This window comes from Sinocyclocheilus grahami, unplaced genomic scaffold (assembly GCF_001515645.1).
Source record: "Sinocyclocheilus grahami isolate Dianchi unplaced genomic scaffold, SAMN03320097.WGS_v1.1 scaffold16.1, whole genome shotgun sequence".
Lineage (NCBI taxonomy): Eukaryota > Metazoa > Chordata > Actinopteri > Cypriniformes > Cyprinidae > Sinocyclocheilus > Sinocyclocheilus grahami.
The window spans coordinates 5,210,378-5,228,126 of NW_015505195.1; the positions used below are offsets into that span (position 1 = coordinate 5,210,378).

General features: G+C 34.2%; 1 protein-coding gene across 1 annotated transcript; it reads left to right on the plus strand.

The window, feature by feature from the left end:
- The first annotated feature begins 3,730 nt into the window (after positions 1-3,730).
- On the plus strand, positions 3,731-17,481 carry LOC107550143 (tumor protein D54-like). The gene is made up of 9 exons (XM_016231374.1): positions 3,731-3,749; positions 5,048-5,192; positions 5,527-5,586; positions 12,119-12,166; positions 13,574-13,675; positions 15,032-15,055; positions 15,389-15,433; positions 16,015-16,063; positions 16,194-17,481. The coding sequence occupies exons 1-9, from the start codon at positions 3,731-3,733 to the stop codon at positions 16,260-16,262; spliced, it is 561 nt and encodes a 186-aa protein (XP_016086860.1). The 3' UTR covers positions 16,263-17,481.
- Positions 17,482-17,749: the final 268 nt, after the last annotated feature.

Below are 17,749 nucleotides of genomic sequence, written 5' to 3' on the forward strand. Positions count from 1 at the left end.
TAACAAGCTGAGCCAAACTTAGGACTCTTCTCTGTATATGGAATGGATTTAACTGTCATCTCTGTGTAGTGTGTAGGTTGTTCGTTGATGTGCGATAACATGTTGGGCTCTTGGCTTTGGTCTTAGTGTTAAGCTCAGTTTGGCCCAGTTGTGTCTCTTTTCTCTCATCAAAAGGGAATTGTGAACACAATCTAACATAAACTCCCATAGTGTCATATCACAGTGAGTGTGTACGTAAGGTGGAAACTATAACAAATGAGACATTTTTATATGGGTATACAATCTTTACACATCATGTGTATGTACAATATATGTATATTTTGGTCATTTTTATATTTTAGTTGTTGCCGCATATAGTTATTAAGATAACTATTATTGGTGTCTGTGGTAATGGCCTCTTGTGGTCACTTGAGTCTCCCTATGCCAAGATATGCTGTCTATTGTGAGAGAAATGCTTTTATTTTAAAGACATTCATTCCTAAGCGGTAGCCATGTATGATGTTTGTTCCTCCAATTTATTTATTGAAGTGGCAAAGTTTTTTTAACACTACAAGCATCTGGATACATGTTTAAAATCCAGTCTCTCAAAGCCTGAAAGGACAAAATACATATATTATACCTAAATAAAATGAAGCCTGTTTTTAGGACATTTCTGTAATGTGTTTAAATTACAGTAGTGGTCATGGGATTGTTCTCTGCAGTATAAGGATAGAGAGAAATATTCTTAATTGTCATGAGAATAATGCTAAAATCTTAATTGTCTTAAAAACAGGCTTTTTCACAATGAAGCAAATGGAAGACTACGTGAGAGATTTTTTTTTCTTGGCAGTTTTTGTTAAATTGCAAGTTCGTCAACAAACTTGAAATCCTTGATGTCCTGAAGATTATTTGAGCAGCTAAGGTTTGATGCTACTTGCAAACACTAGCATTTATTTGATTATGTTTCTCCTCTGAGCAGCCTCAGAAATGTGGCATTATCCATCAGAATATTAAACTAAACGTTAAACTATTTTTGTGTCATATAGCCAAGTTATGTAATAGGATCCTGAAACTGCTTTGTGTTGCTGGTGATTATGTTTATGCGTTGTTTTCAGTGAAATTGTGAATTAGATGGTGTGTGTGGCGACATCACCAACAGCTAAACGGATCTGTCGCCTCAGTACACGTGGTCCGTTCTCTCGTCAAGTATAACTGAAAGTGCTTTAATAACCTTCTTATACCAAACCTGATTTCCTACACTAAGATGACCATCAATGCCATATTAACTCATGCTTTTTACTCTGACATCCCGCACTGCCTGCTTACGTGGGCAGGTCTGAATTTTGTTTGTCATCTGTCTGTTTTCATTTTCCATCTTAGCTCTAACTGGAGCCAAATATAAATGTCACCAGCCATGTTCATTCACTTTTTCTAGTTACTTTTCAATGGCCAATAATTTTTCATTGAATTGTTTACATTTTGTTATCGAGTACAATGGTATCTTCGGTCACTATCTGCTCTCTTTCTCCTCTCTCTTACTCTCTTTCTCATTCCCTTGTTCCAATGCTCTAGATGGTTTTTAATGGATGTTAGCCTCTGGTCTTTTTTTTCCTGTGCATTTATCTGTATCAGAGCTACACTCGTATAAAGAGTATGGCTTAGTCATTAAAATGTTGGATTTTACGTTGAATGAATACCTTGCTTAAAGAAGAAAAAATAAAACATACTGGAGAAAAATGGTCAGGAAATTGTTGCATATTATGTCTTCAGAAAGAAGAGAAAATGTTTAGTGTAATTATAGTGAAATGGTAATTTTATGCATTTTTTTATTTATGATCTTATTTTGTCATGTTTATAATGAATTGTCCTTGTTTCAAATGGTATGTTACATGAATTTGACTCTGAAACTATGCTACACATAGTTCTATAGTGAAGGTCTCTTGTACATACACTGAATTATTAAAAAGCATAATACTAGACCTTTATGTTGTAGCATGGTTATTGTATGACTAAAAGAAAAAAAAACATTTATTTGCTGGTGTAAAATAAATGTTTATGAACATTTGATGTGAATGTGGTCTTCTTAAAATAAAAACAACAAAATTACTTTTCAGTAAAAAAAAAAACACTATGAAGGTGAAATGAGAACAAGTGAAGTGGAAAAAATATAAAAATATGATGGATGAGTTGTGTGAGAGAATCCCATTCTCTCTATATAGCCTGTATATAAAAATACAATGAATAAGGAAAACAATTAAAAAGAACAATATTTAATAAACTATATTTACATTTTTTATGTTTAAACCTTTGCTTTAATTTATTCCTTAATATTATGACCATTGCTGTATTATGTCTTCAGAAAGAAGAGAAAATGTTTAGTGTAATTATAGTGAAATGGTAATTTTATGCATTTTTTTATTTATGATCTTATTTTGTCATGTTTATAATGAATTGTCCTTGTTTCAAATGGTATGTTACATGAATTTGACTCTGAAACTATGCTACACATAGTTCTATAGTGAAGGTCTCTTGTACATACACTGAATTATTAAAAAGCATAATACTAGACCTTTATGTTGTAGCATGGTTATTGTATGACTAAAAGAAAAAAAAACATTTATTTGCTGGTGTAAAATAAATGTTTATGAACATTTGATGTGAATGTGGTCTTCTTAAAATAAAAACAACAAAATTACTTTTCAGTAAAAAAAAAACACTATGAAGGTGAAATGAGAACAAGTGAAGTGGAAAAAATATAATAATATGATGGATGAGTTGTGTGAGAGAATCCCATTCTCTCTATATAGCCTGTATATAAAAATACAATGAATAAGGAAAACAATTAAAAAGAACAATATTTAATAAACTATATTTACATTTTTTATGTTTAAACCTTTGCTTTAATTTATTCCTTAATATTATGACCATTGCTGTATTTATGAATGAAGCAATTACTCAAAATTGAATATTAGTGCAATGAAAAACCATCATTTATAGGCTACCATATAATATCTTCAGGGGAAAGTGCCAGCAACCAAATCCTTTTACAAATATTTAACAAATATACAAATATATTTCCAAAAAGTGCAACATAAAAATAGTCTATGTTCTGTATTCTTAGGTAAGAGACATAAAAGTGGTACAGGTTGTTTTAAACACTAAATATTAACCATTAAAAAAAACTAGTTCGAATTATATTCACAGTGCAGAGAAGCGAGCGCAGGGCGTAAAACAACAGGGAAACATCCAAATGGGTTATGTGAGCAATGTCATGTTGAAGAAACAATACCTCATGTATTTCTTGAATGTAGCAAGTATGAACAAGAAAGAAGAAAAATGATAGGAATAAGGAAAAGTGGAATTCAGGATCTTAATTTTAAGGTTTTAATAAAATGGGCAAGTGAAATAAATAGTAATGTATTCTTTGATTTTATAAGAGATACAGGGTTGGTAAATAGAATTTAAAACTCTGTTTCACACTCCGGAGCAGAAGGTGGCGGTAATGCACCTATTTGCGTTGGTGCCAGCCGCCCTTAAAAACCAAGAAGAAGAAGAAGAAGAGCGCAGGGTGGGGTGACGTCATATCCGCGCCCCGGAAGCTCAAGCTCGTCGCTGGTTAAACCTAAAGCTTCTTGTGTATGTAGCTGAAGTCAGGGAGGGTCAACTTTCTTTTTTCATCCATCCCAAAATATACGCGGTGACATTTGTTTACAAATAGGTAAACGTAATCGAAGATCGTATTTTATCCGAAATGGACTCCTCTGAGCACGGTAAGTGTCTGTGGGCGAGTTTTCTGTGCTTTGAGCAGGTGCAGGGAAGATGCGTGTCTAGTGGGTGGCGCTAATAAAAAGTGCAAAACAACTCGTATTTAAAGTGTTATAAAGAGAGTGCCCTATAGGAAAGCCATGAGTTTTCATGAAAACCTCCATTTAATTATTTTTCTCAGGTTTAATTGTATTGGATTTAATTGGGTGCACTAAAACTGTCGGCACATTACATGCCAGGTCTATAATAGACCAGTGCTGGTCGGCCTGGCAGCTGAACATGTAGTGTTGACCTAGCTGGAGATACTTAAAACTAGAATTAGATTAAGTACTCTATTTTTAAATAAAAGAAACACAGCTGTAGTTCTTCTTGGTGGCACTGTCTAGATGAGGTCCCTCATGTACAACCCCTCTTGGTGTTGCATAATTTATTTGCAGCACCAAAGTAAAGTTTTTATTATGTAATTATTTCACTAAAATTTTTATTGTACAAAATACATTATATAGAATACAGAAGTCCTGGCAGGGACAGCAAAGATGGGGTTGGCCTTGCTCACACTTAGAGAAAAATGTGCTGCCAAGATTATATGAAATGTCGTGTTGGTCTTAAAGTCATATGAGGTGTGGAAGGTATGTGCTAATTGTACTGACGCCTTACTGGGATAGTTGACCCAAAAATTAAAATTATGTCATTGTTTATTCAACCTTATTTTGTTTCAAAGCCTGTGGAACACAATACGAGATGATTTGAGCTTGACAGCCACTGGCCATTCTCTGCTTTTTTGAATAGAAAAGACTTTGGATATTCTGAACAATATGAAAAGATGAAAAATTAGTTTTTATGATGTTTTGGATTTGAAAAGATGTTTTATGTTTCTTTCTAACGTCTAAAAAATATGATTTAAAACAATGTAGTGATGCAGACCAATTTTGGCAAGCAAAAATATTCGTTTTTTTTTTCTCTTTTGGACAAAGTAGATTTGGAGGGCTGAAATTACTGACCCAAACAGTGACATTTAATTAGTGCTTCTCTGACTGAGAGGTTTAATTTATCACATGAGAGCACAACAACCTGAACAGCATACTGTGTTCAATTAACCAATTACTAAAACTCTGTTTTAGTTTTCAGGTCAATGAAAAATTTTGGTTTCTATAAAAAAAAAATGTATTTCGGTGCATCACTGATTAAAATTTTTTTTTTTATGGTGAGACCAGGTGTTGAGCCCTGGAAGATCTAACTAATAATTAATCTAAAGTCTATGCATTTGTTTAGTTTTATCTTGTGTTTTTCTCTTGTTAGGTAGAGGATGAGATTCAGACACTGAGGCAGGTTCTCGTGGCGAAGGAGAGGCATGCCGCTGAGCTCAAGCGTAGGCTTGGCATCAGTCCCCTCTCTGAAATCAAACAGAACTTCACCAAAGGCTGGCATGAAGTTCAGTGCTCCAATGCGTGAGTACTTCCTGTCTGTTAAACCTGTCCACTCTGACTGAGCATCACCTTAACCTTCATCTTTCTTTTCTAATCTCGTGTTGTGATTTTATACATGGGCTGTTTGAATCTCTTAACAGTGCCCACTGATGGGACATTATTATTTTTTTATTTGAATATGTAATGTATATGCATATAAGTATAAATTGTATGTATAAGTTATTTATATATACCAAATTAATATCTCTACAGTCCTATTTTCTTGAAGCTAATTTCGGTGTTCTTTCACTGTAGCATCTCAGCTAAACCCTTTTTAAAAATTACTTTTTCTGTTAATCTATATTTCTGCTTCTAGTTATATGAGAACCTCACAAACTCTTGGAGACTTGAATCGTAGAGTTACCTCATCTAATTTGTGAGTTTTCTCTCTTTTGCCTGTTGTTGCTTGGTCTTGTGATTCTGTTTGCTAGGTGTGGACCTGCTGCCCTCTTGTTTCAATTTCATTTGTCTTCTTTGTAGCCCTTCCCATGGTCCTCTCCCGAGTAAATTCATGTTTTTATTAGGGGTGGAACGGTTCAACTTACTCAAGGTTCAGTTTGTATCAGGGTTTTAGAGTCACGGTTTTGGTGTGGTTTGGTATGTGCTATGTTTAGGGAAAAACTATACTGTCAAATAAAAATAAAGAAAATAAGAATAATCTTTTTAACGACAAGCAACAGCACAAATAAATACAATAGAGTAAAGATTTTTTTTTTAGGTAGGTCTAACATTAGTTTTCAGGTACAGAAATTGAATAAAGTAATGAAATGTAAAACAGCATTGCATATTTCACTGTATAAATTAAAGATGAATCTTTATTAAAGTTACAAAAGCTATTCAATCAAGAGCAGTGCATGATTTATTTGTTGTTGCTGTTTGATTACGGTAATATTAAGTACTGTCAGTTTAAGAGAATGCACTGATCCAGTGCACTGATACAGTACGTACAGCCGGCTATGTCTGCTATAGGATACTTACCAAGACCGGCATTTTGACATAATTTTTGTGTGAATTTGTCCATTTAAACACAATACTTCAGAGAAAGCTTAATATTTGCACTATAATTCATATAAATAATAATAAATAATTAATTGTAAATTGATTATTAAATTGTTTGATTAGGGTTTATACATAATTTCCGTGATAGAGTTCAAGATAAATCCTTTAATCTTACTACTGGAGCTGCTAGTTTGCTAGTTTCAAATGATTAATAAACAGCAAGCACGAACTATGCAAAATCGCCATTCCTTACCAGGTGTTGAGCCCTGGAAGATCTAACTAATAATTAATCTAAAGTCTATGCATTTGTTTAGTTTTATCTTGTGTTTTTCTCTTGTTAGGTAGAGGATGAGATTCAGACACTGAGGCAGGTTCTCGTGGCGAAGGAGAGGCATGCCGCTGAGCTCAAGCGTAGGCTTGGCATCAGTCCCCTCTCTGAAATCAAACAGAACTTCACCAAAGGCTGGCATGAAGTTCAGTGCTCCAATGCGTGAGTACTTCCTGTCTGTTAAACCTGTCCACTCTGACTGAGCATCACCTTAACCTTCATCTTTCTTTTCTAATCTCGTGTTGTGATTTTATACATGGGCTGTTTGAATCTCTTAACAGTGCCCACTGATGGGACATTATTATTTTTTTATTTGAATATGTAATGTATATGCATATAAGTATAAATTGTATGTATAAGTTATTTATATATACCAAATTAATATCTCTACAGTCCTATTTTCTTGAAGCTAATTTCGGTGTTCTTTCACTGTAGCATCTCAGCTAAACCCTTTTTAAAAATTACTTTTTCTGTTAATCTATATTTCTGCTTCTAGTTATATGAGAACCTCACAAACTCTTGGAGACTTGAATCGTAGAGTTACCTCATCTAATTTGTGAGTTTTCTCTCTTTTGCCTGTTGTTGCTTGGTCTTGTGATTCTGTTTGCTAGGTGTGGACCTGCTGCCCTCTTGTTTCAATTTCATTTGTCTTCTTTGTAGCCCTTCCCATGGTCCTCTCCCGAGTAAATTCATGTTTTTATTAGGGGTGGAACGGTTCAACTTACTCAAGATTCAGTTTGTATCAGGGTTTTAGAGTCACGGTTTTGGTGTGGTTTGGTATGTGCTATGTTTAGGGAAAAACTATACTGTCAAATAAAAATAAAGAAAATAAGAATAATCTTTTTAACGACAAGCAACAGCACAAATAAATACAATAGAGTAAAGATTTTTTTTTTAGGTAGGTCTAACATTAGTTTTCAGGTACAGAAATTGAATAAAGTAATGAAATGTAAAACAGCATTGCATATTTCACTGTATAAATTAAAGATGAATCTTTATTAAAGTTACAAAAGCTATTCAATCAAGAGCAGTGCATGATTTATTTGTTGTTGCTGTTTGATTACGGTAATATTAAGTACTGTCAGTTTAAGAGAATGCACTGATCCAGTGCACTGATACAGTACGTACAGCCGGCTATGTCTGCTATAGGATACTTACCAAGACCGGCATTTTGACATAATTTTTGTGTGAATTTGTCCATTTAAACACAATACTTCAGAGAAAGCTTAATATTTGCACTATAATTCATATAAATAATAATAAATAATTAATTGTAAATTGATTATTAAATTGTTTGATTAGGGTTTATACATAATTTCCGTGATAGAGTTCAAGATAAATCCTTTAATCTTACTACTGGAGCTGCTAGTTTGCTAGTTTCAAATGATTAATAAACAGCAAGCACGAACTATGCAAAATCGCCATTCCTTCCGGTGCACTCAGTGTCTGAATTCACTACTCGTTTTCATTCACTCCTTCTAGTGAACTGAATTAGTGACCTAATGTAAGGAATAGTGAATGAGGGTATAGGGGGAGATTTCGGACACAGCCACAGCGTGTGCTGTTCAGGTCTCACCTGTGCACGTGCGCTATCAGCACCCGGATGATGACGGAATAAATGACTGCTCATATTCCAGCATACGGTATTCGCATTGAACAAGAGTGAATAGTTTGTCCACGGTTTTTTTTTTTTTTCATCACTGTTGTAATGTATTGGGAAGCAGGGCCGTGCAGAGACCTTTGGAGGGGCAGGTGCTGAAAGTATAAAAGGGGCACATGGAGCACGGCTTTAAAATAAGGCTGTGCTCCTTGCTGAGACGTGTATCGAAACGGATGCTTCTGTATTGATACAGCAGCAAATGCCGTGACGCAGTTTTGAAAAAGAAACACAGAACAGAAAAGACCATTTTAAGCTTAAAAGTAATTTTTTTTACTTTTTCTGTTAATCTATATTTCTGCTTCTAGTTATATGAGAACCTCACAAACTCTTGGAGACTTGAATCGTAGAGTTACCTCATCTAATTTGTGAGTTTTCTCTCTTTTGCCTGTTGTTGCTTGGTCTTGTGATTCTGTTTGCTAGGTGTGGACCTGCTGCCCTCTTGTTTCAATTTCATTTGTCTTCTTTGTAGCCCTTCCCATGGTCCTCTCCCGAGTAAATTCATGTTTTTATTAGGGGTGGAACGGTTCAACTTACTCAAGGTTCAGTTTGTATCAGGGTTTTAGAGTCACGGTTTTGGTGTGGTTTGGTATGTGCTATGTTTAGGGAAAAACTATACTGTCAAATAAAAATAAAGAAAATAAGAATAATCTTTTTAACGACAAGCAACAGCACAAATAAATACAATAGAGTAAAGATACAAATACAATAAACAGTGATTTTTTTTTTAGGTAGGTCTAACATTAGTTTTCAGGTACAGAAATTGAATAAAGTAATGAAATGTAAAACAGCATTGCATATTTCACTGTATAAATTAAAGATGAATCTTTATTAAAGTTACAAAAGCTATTCAATCAAGAGCAGTGCATGATTTATTTGTTGTTGCTGTTTGATTACGGTAATATTAAGTACTGTCAGTTTAAGAGAATGCACTGATCCAGTGCACTGATACAGTACGTACAGCCGGCTATGTCTGCTATAGGATACTTACCAAGACCGGCATTTTGACATAATTTTTGTGTGAATTTGTCCATTTAAACACAATACTTCAGAGAAAGCTTAATATTTGCACTATAATTCATATAAATAATAATAAATAATTAATTGTAAATTGATTATTAAATTGTTTGATTAGGGTTTATACATAATTTCCGTGATAGAGTTCAAGATAAATCCTTTAATCTTACTACTGGAGCTGCTAGTTTGCTAGTTTCAAATGATTAATAAACAGCAAGCACGAACTATGCAAAATCGCCATTCCTTCCGGTGCACTCAGTGTCTGAATTCACTACTCGTTTTCATTCACTCCTTCTAGTGAACTGAATTAGTGACCTAATGTAAGGAATAGTGAATGAGGGTATGGGGGAGATTTCGGACACAGCCACAGCGTGTGCTGTTCAGGTCTCACCTGTGCAAGTGCGCTATCAGCACCCGAATGATGACGGAATAAATGACTGCTCATATTCCAGCATACGGTATTCGCATTGAACAAGAGAGAATAGTTTGTCCACGTTTTTTTTTTTTTTTTCTTCCGTTTTTCAATATGAAGCAGGGCCGTGCAGAGACCTTTGGAGGGGCAGGTGCTGAAAGTATAAAAGGGGCACATGGAGCACGGCTTTAAAATAAGGCTGTGCTCCTTGCTGAGACGTGTATCGAAACGGATGCTTCTGTATTGATACAGCAGCAAATGCCGTGATGCAGTTTTGAAAAAGAAACACAGAACAGAAAAGACCATTTTAAGCTTAAAAGTAATTTTTTCTTTGCACCTTTTAATTACTCAGAAATTACAAACTGAATTATATTATTGTTGTTATTATTATTGAGTTAGTTTACAGGGTATGGTGGTTTTGCTGTTGTAAACACTACTGTTGTTGTATTGTTGTTTTGAATGATAATGATAATAAAAACAGGATTGATAAGTTTAATTCGTAGGATGAGAAAATCAGTTTTATCAGTGCTATGATAATTATTTTAATGCGCACTACGTTTTTTTAAATAAATACTGTAATAATAGGCCTAATAGTAGTTTACAGGGTATGGTGGTTTTGCTGTTGTAAACACTACTGTTGTTGTTTTGAATGATAATGATAATAAAAACAGGATTGATAAGTTTAATTCGTAGTGTAGCTAATCAGCTCATGGGAAATATGAATAATTAACCATGTTGTTATTATTATTGAGTTAGTTTACAGGGTATGGTGGTTTTGCTGTTGTAAACACTACTGTTGTTGTATTGTTGTTTTGAATGATAATGATAATAAAAACAGGATTGATAAGTTTAATTCGTAGGATGAGAAAATCAGTTTTATCAGTGCTATGATAATTATTTTAATGCGCACTACGTTTTTTTAAATAAATACTGTAATAATAGGCCTAATAGTTTAAAGTATGAATAGTTTTTAGTCAGATAACATAAAAAGACAAGATCCCTCGACGCCCTTTAAACTTTTCCCAATCAAACAGCAAGAACGAAAGAGAACAGGCACCTTTGTTTATACTGCGGTGTAGAACTACTTTAGCTGTATTTTTAATATTTAATAAATATTTTGTTTTAATAATATATTTCCTGTCTTATTCTGTGATAAAAATGTGTTTGTAGTATCCTTTATAAACCAATCATAAAATTGTCATTAGGAAAATATTGAAAAAAAATATTACAGCCCCATGCTACAGCTAACCTTACTTCCACAGGCTACACACAGCAATATAAACAACAGCTGTGCATGCTCTCTTCGTGCCATTCTTGTAAAATGATAATAATTTAATAATATAAGTAAACAAGCACACCGCTCCGCTGAGAACTCCACTTACCGGCAGCCGCGGATGTTATGAAGGCATCCTGGTAGTGCGCTAAATTAAAGGTGTCTGAACGTGAGGGCTCGTCATCCCAGATCAGATCATCAGGTGAAAGGTCATCATGTGGATAATTTTATTTACGGATAAATTATTATTCATTAATTTTACTAATAGTTAGATTGGGCAGACCTTCACAAAAGGGCATTTAATTACAAAAATTGCCTTGGCAGAAGGGCACTTTGGGCATCAAGGGGAAAAAGGGCAGGTGCTCAAGCACCCACCACACCCCCCTCTGCACGTGCCTGTTGGGAAGCCAGAATGCGCATCCATCAACAGAAACATACATTAGTCGAACCCTGTTTGTTTTACATGTTATTTATAGCAAACCATATTACAGATAGATGCGTTGTCAGATTTAAGTTGAACCGTGGTCCTAGTGCGTGCCGAACCGTGTGTGGAGAACCGTACAGTTCAAAATTTTTTCCACGAACCGTTCCACCCCTAGTTTTTATGTTTCCTTTCTATAAACTCAATTAATCAATCAGTCAATAAAAATAAAATAAAAGATAATTTACAACGACATCATTAATAATTAAAAGATATAATAAAGTTCACAAATCAAATTAAAAATGTTTTAATAAAATTTCTCTACAACTTCCCTAAATTATCAGACCTCATTGCATAAATAAAGGAATGGAAACATGAGGTTTTTTAATTCTCTTTAGCAGAATATTTTGAGATTATTGCTCAGTAATGTGAAATTGATGCATATACAAAAAGAGCTCACATATAGTGTTAGGCAGGGTTTTAAACAGCTAAGCCAAAGTACTTGAAAGAGAAGTCAAACTTGTTTTGTTAGTTTTTCAACATTCCAAGGTGGATGTGTCTGAAGTGATTTGCATTCAGATCAATTTGTCTAAACTCTGGTAATGTCATCTTTAAAGTTTAGACTTGTGTTCTGGTCAGGAACCATCCCTTTCTTAGCCCTTTAAGAAATTTATCATCAATTTGAGGTCTACTGTCAAAATATTTTGACATCCAAAAGTTTAAGTGTGCAAAGTTCACAGCATTTAAACAGAACTTTTGTATATTATTATATGTTAATACTGTGGAAATGTGTGTTTGTAGATACCTTACAGCTTCATCCACGCTTGAAGAAGTTGGGCGCTCTGATGCGTGAGTTTGATTTTTGTTGTTGTCATTTGTCATTTTATATTTAAATACATTTTATTTTTAAATGTTCAAAATGTGCCTGCAATGTGGATTTTATTTTTCTATGGGTTTTGTTTTGTTAAATATTTCAAACTGCCATATAAAAATGTTGAATTTTTTAAGGTATCCTTGTAACAGTGTAATTCTATAATTAAGTAGTAAGTAATATTAATAAACAACATGCACTAGGGTTAGGGTTAGTATTAGGGCTTTTTGGTTTAGGGTTAGTTGCTTGTAATTATGCCTAATTTACTATTATTACAACACTAAGTACATGAAACATGTGACAAGAACACTGAAAAATAAAGTGTTGTCTAATATATTATATAAGTAAACTTTTTTGTTGTCTGTGAGTCTGCACAATTGTATTTAGTGTGTGTGTAATCGAGGGCAATGATGTTTGTTCAATCCAGGTGCAAAAAAGATTAACAGACAGGTGTCTAGATAGTTAGTCCTGTTAGCTTTTACTTCTCTTAAATCAATAGTTCACCCAGATATGATGATTCTGTCATTATTTATTCAGCCTTATGTCATCCCAAACCCATATGCAGTGTTTTCTGTGATTACAAAAAAATGTATGCAGTACCAAGGTTTCTGAACCCATACATTAGCTATAATTTACACTAGCATTAAGTTTGGGGTCTTTAAGATTAATCCTTTTATTCAGCAAGGATTGTCACAGTAACAACATTTATAATGTTACAAAAGGTTTATATTTTAAATACATGCAGCTCTTCTGAACTTTCTATTCATCAAAGAATCCTGAAAAATGTATCACGGTTTTCACAGGAATATTAAGCAGCACAATTATTTTCAACATTGATAATAATAAGAAATGTTTGTTGGGCACCAAATCAGCATGTTAGAATGATTTCTAAAATCTCATGTAAAGACTGGAGTAATGGCTTCTGAAAATTCTGTTTTGCCATCACAGAAATAAATAGCATTTTTTTAAATAGAGAACATGTATTTTAAATTGTACATTTCACAAAGTTTCTGTTTTTACTGTATTCTTAATCAAATAAATGCAGTCCTGTTGAGCATTAGAGACATCTTTTAAAAACATTTTACTGACCCCAACCTTTTGAACGGTGTGTAGTATATATAGTGAACACATTGTACAGACTACTTTTATGTTGCTTTTATATTATTCAGTTTTTTCCATAACATTAACTCCATAACTTGCGGAGGTTAGCAGGCAATTGCAGATTTGAGGTTGACATGTTCTTGATGATATTTTATGTTGCTGTCTTGGTTCTTAGTTGCCTCTGTCTGAGCTGTCAGCTACTGTAGTTTGATGCCAACTGGTGTGTTCAAAATATAACTGACAACTGCTAAAAGTAGAAATTATTCTCTCTCTCTACTCTGTAGCTATAAGAGGACTCAGGAGACTCTGTCTCAGGCAGGTCACATGACATCAGCTGCATTCTCCTCAATGGGCTCCGCCATCAGAAACCAATTTGGAGAGATGAGGTGAACTTAATATTCCTCCTCTGCATACCTTCTCTCACTGTTTTTTTTTTCTCCTAGTTATCTCAACCTCTCCCATCTTCTCCCATCTCATAAACTTTTAATTCTCTTTTTATAACTTACTTTGATTCCTCTGATTCCTTGTACGATGGTTGTTTTTCCTATGAAGCTAGTTTTGTGACTTCATGTTCGAAGTTGTATTTTAAAGCAAACCAAGTTCAGATCCACTTTTCGCTATTATATCCACTATTAGGAGCATTTATCGCCTCTCAGTTTTTCAATACTGTTCTGTTGTATTGTGACATTTAGGTGAAAAGGATATTCAGGAAAAATGTAGGGTGAGACTTGATTTAGCTGAAAAATAATTTCTTTGAAATAATGTGCACTGATTAATCATGCACAATAAGACCATTCAAAATAAATTGTGGTCAGTTTTGATTTAATATTAAATTGAAATGGACCGGTGGTACTAATTGAAACGTGTAAAAGACATTCAGATTCAATACATATATTAGCGAGGCATCTGTCTTCAGACTTGGACTAATAGCCAACAGTGTCAGTAGCTGTAATAATGAGGTATTTGTATGGTGGGAAATCTCCAGATGGCTCCAGTAGCGTGAGTTCTGTGGCGTTTTTCAGTGAAACAGCTTGTTTTGTACACCATGTCAAAGAACAGAGCTTATCAAAATGAGACATTCTGCTCTGATTTGACACCAAACAAACAGGTTGTAAATTTGCATAGCTTCTCGAATCGTGTTTATGCTTCCCATGTATACCCTTGTTTTTGCTTCTCTGACTAACTAACCTGATACGTTACGTACACCGTTCAAATGTTTGGGGTTGGTAAGATTTTTTTAAAGTCTTATACCCACCAAGGCTGCATTTATTTGATCAGAAATACTGTAAAATTGTGAAATATTTCAATTTGTTTTAATGTTTTGAAATGGAATTTATTCCTGTAATGGCAAATCTGAATTTTCAGCAGCCATTGCTCTTTAGTGTAACATGAGCCTTAAAAAATAATTCTAATATGCTGATTTGCTCAAGAATCTTTTTTATGATCAGTGTTGAAAACAGTTGAGCTGCATGCATCTATGCCGAATAAAAGTGTTACATTTCTTTTAAATGAATAGAAACATATTACTGACCCCAAACTTTTAAATGGTAGTGTAAATTAGCGTCAACTAACATCCTGTTTTACAACCTGTATTTGCACACTGCTTGTTTCTACTTTTTTTATTTTACTCTCTCCTGTCCTGTATGTATTTTATGTCAATATTATGTTCTGATGGAGGTTTGAAGCAGTTCTTTTGTTTATTGCTGTGTTTTTCTCCACACCGCTGCGTTTGGGCTGCTCAGGGCTCTGCCATACTCTAACTCTGGGTAAGAGCTATACGAGAGCCTGCACTGATGGCAGCCGTCTTCTTTTTGAGGTCTCCTGGACCTATGACGATTTCTAGAGCATTCTTTGGTACCCGTGAAGCGATTGATGTATCTGAATCTACCTTTAAAGCTGTCATTGATACAATATTGATATGACCTTAAATTACTATAGCTATGATAGAGATGCTAGATATAATATCCTATATAATAAGTTTGCTTTAATTAGTTTTTCATTGTGGTCTACAATTTCTCTTTCTCTGCTTTGTGCTCGGCTAACGCTGTCTGCTCGGCTAACTCTCCCTGCTCACTCTGTCTCCAACCTACTGTCCGCAGTAGCAACTTTTCCATGCATCACTCTTTAAGTATGCCAGCTATGAGGTAAAGTACCAGCCCTTCTCTCGCCCATTCCCCTCTGCACATTAATATCTGTCTGAACGCTGTCTTTCACCTGATGAACAAATCAGTTTTTATTCAACTTCTTTGCTGAGAAAAATTTTAATGTTTGTTAATGGTAACATTTAATATTGTTGTAATTTTAATGGAATAGTCAATGATTTGCTACTAATCTGTATACACTTTTCAAAGAAAATAGGTCATAACTTCATATTTACACAAGAAGCAATATGGAGGTACATCAGGTACAAAAAGACAGATAGTATCAGGTAGAACCAAAGGCATGGTCAGCATTTTGACCTCAGCAGTTTAATAGTAGGTACATTTATTTCATATACAGCTTTATTTTTCTGCATGGAAAGCAAATGCTTTTTCTCTGTGTGGCTGTTTAAGCCCTGTCAGCACTGCTTCACCTAAATGGATAGACAAGGTCTTTCTTTTTTCCTTTATATGACTTAAAGGTGTCTGTTCGTCTCAACATTTTCCTTCACATTTTAGGTTGCATGTAAAAAAACTCAAGATATTTTTGAAATCTAGCTAGTTTTTTTTTTTAAATATCTTCTCAGGAACTCACCCAGCTTTAAAACCTTTGAGGACAAGGTGGAGAATATGAAGGTTAGAGCTTTTTTTTCTCCATTAATTGGTTTCTATTTTATTTCTTGCTGAGCCTTTTCTTTTAGCACAACTGTTATTTAATATATGTTCATGATTTTATTACTCCTTCCATTGTGTTTTGCCTCCAAAGGACAAAGTAATGGGGCGATCAAATGGAGAGGGTGACCATTCAGCAACCAGCAACAACACACCTTTCTGAGCAGGAAGCACAACCTCGTGACCTAGAACTGACCTCTGTGATTTCTCTATAACGCTGTACCCAAATACACTCCAGTCTCTCCACTGCTATGTTAACTTCAAATGAATGTACTGACAGTAAGCAATGCTTTAAGAAACTAAGATGCCAACATGCAAAGAGATAATTATTAATTTAACAACTGAAAGCTGTCACCCTTGCAAATGCATTGTAGCCAAACAAAACCTCTTAAATTAGAATGTTAAAAACTGGATAACCCTTTCTGGGACTGTTAGGTTTTCTTCTGTGCATCAAATTACCTTTACATGTATTGTAATATTTAATTTTTTCCAACAACAGGGCTTCTCTGACACTTCAGTAGTAAATGGTCTGTTACGATCAGCATGAAGAGGTGAAATGTTTGCACAACTCACACTTAGAATGTCCTTAAATATGCTTTATGGCCACTGTTTATTATTGTTACATGCTTCCTACAATGAATATTGCACTGGTTATTACCCTGCTTGTTACTCCGGGCAAAAGGTGCTAAAGCTTTCCTTGTGACATGACTCAGATATGTATCGTCTCTGAAGATGTGTACTAAATTATTCACATGTATTTGATTGTCTTGTATGTTTTGAGTTTTTCCCCAGTTATCCAGGTCATAAAAAATATACTACCGTTTCTTCTCGGTACCTTTAAAAAGTTTAGAATGAGTTTATTATTCTTATTCTTTTGGCACATAATGAATATCTTTGTAGTTTTTCTTTCTCTCAGTAAAAAAGAAAAACTTTTGTCTGGATATTTTCCCCTTGGTTACCTTTGTTACATTGCAGTGGCTGGCATAGATTGAGCATTTTTCCTTTTTCCCCCCAGAGTACAGTAGTGTAACAATGACCATAAAGGAATCTGGTGAAAAGATGGTGTTTATAAATTATTTAATTACTAATCAGATGCAAGACTAATATTTCTGAGTAAGATTAAATGTAATGATTGTAATATTTAATCAAATATTGTGGTGGGCAAAAGGTCAATTTCACTGTAAGGTGATGGAAGATATGTTTTTAATTTATTTTTTGGTCAGTTTATTATTTTTCTTTTGATTCTTTGTGCTGATGGGGAGTACTGTCCATGCAATGATCTGGAAGAGAATGTTACCATACTGACCTAACTACTGTATACATGTTTGATGCTTTGTGGCTGTAACGTACTACACGATCAGGGTTTATTAAAGACAAGGAAATGAACGAGAATGTTGTGGTTTGATCTGTCCGTGCACATACTTACTTTCAGAATAAACCATTTCATCATGCATATGACCTTTAAAATAAATGGTCAATAATTATAACAGACAGCAAGTGGTGACAAACATCCATATTAATTTGGGTTTTCTATTAAAATTGTATCAAGTTAAGAGTTGTTACAAATCAAACATTGGGACGTAAAGGTTTGAGTTTATTTATTTATTTATCCATCCGTCCGTCCCAGTATTGGATATTAGAGTTGTAACG

Bases quoted from the DNA above. Each gene is read 5' to 3' on its own strand.
- LOC107550143 (XM_016231374.1), top strand. The intron at 5,193-5,526 runs GTGAGTACTTCC...TTCTGCTTCTAG, and splicing joins GAAGTTCAGTGCTCCAATGC to TTATATGAGAACCTCACAAA. The intron at 5,587-12,118 runs GTGAGTTTTCTC...GTGTGTTTGTAG, and splicing joins AGAGTTACCTCATCTAATTT to ATACCTTACAGCTTCATCCA.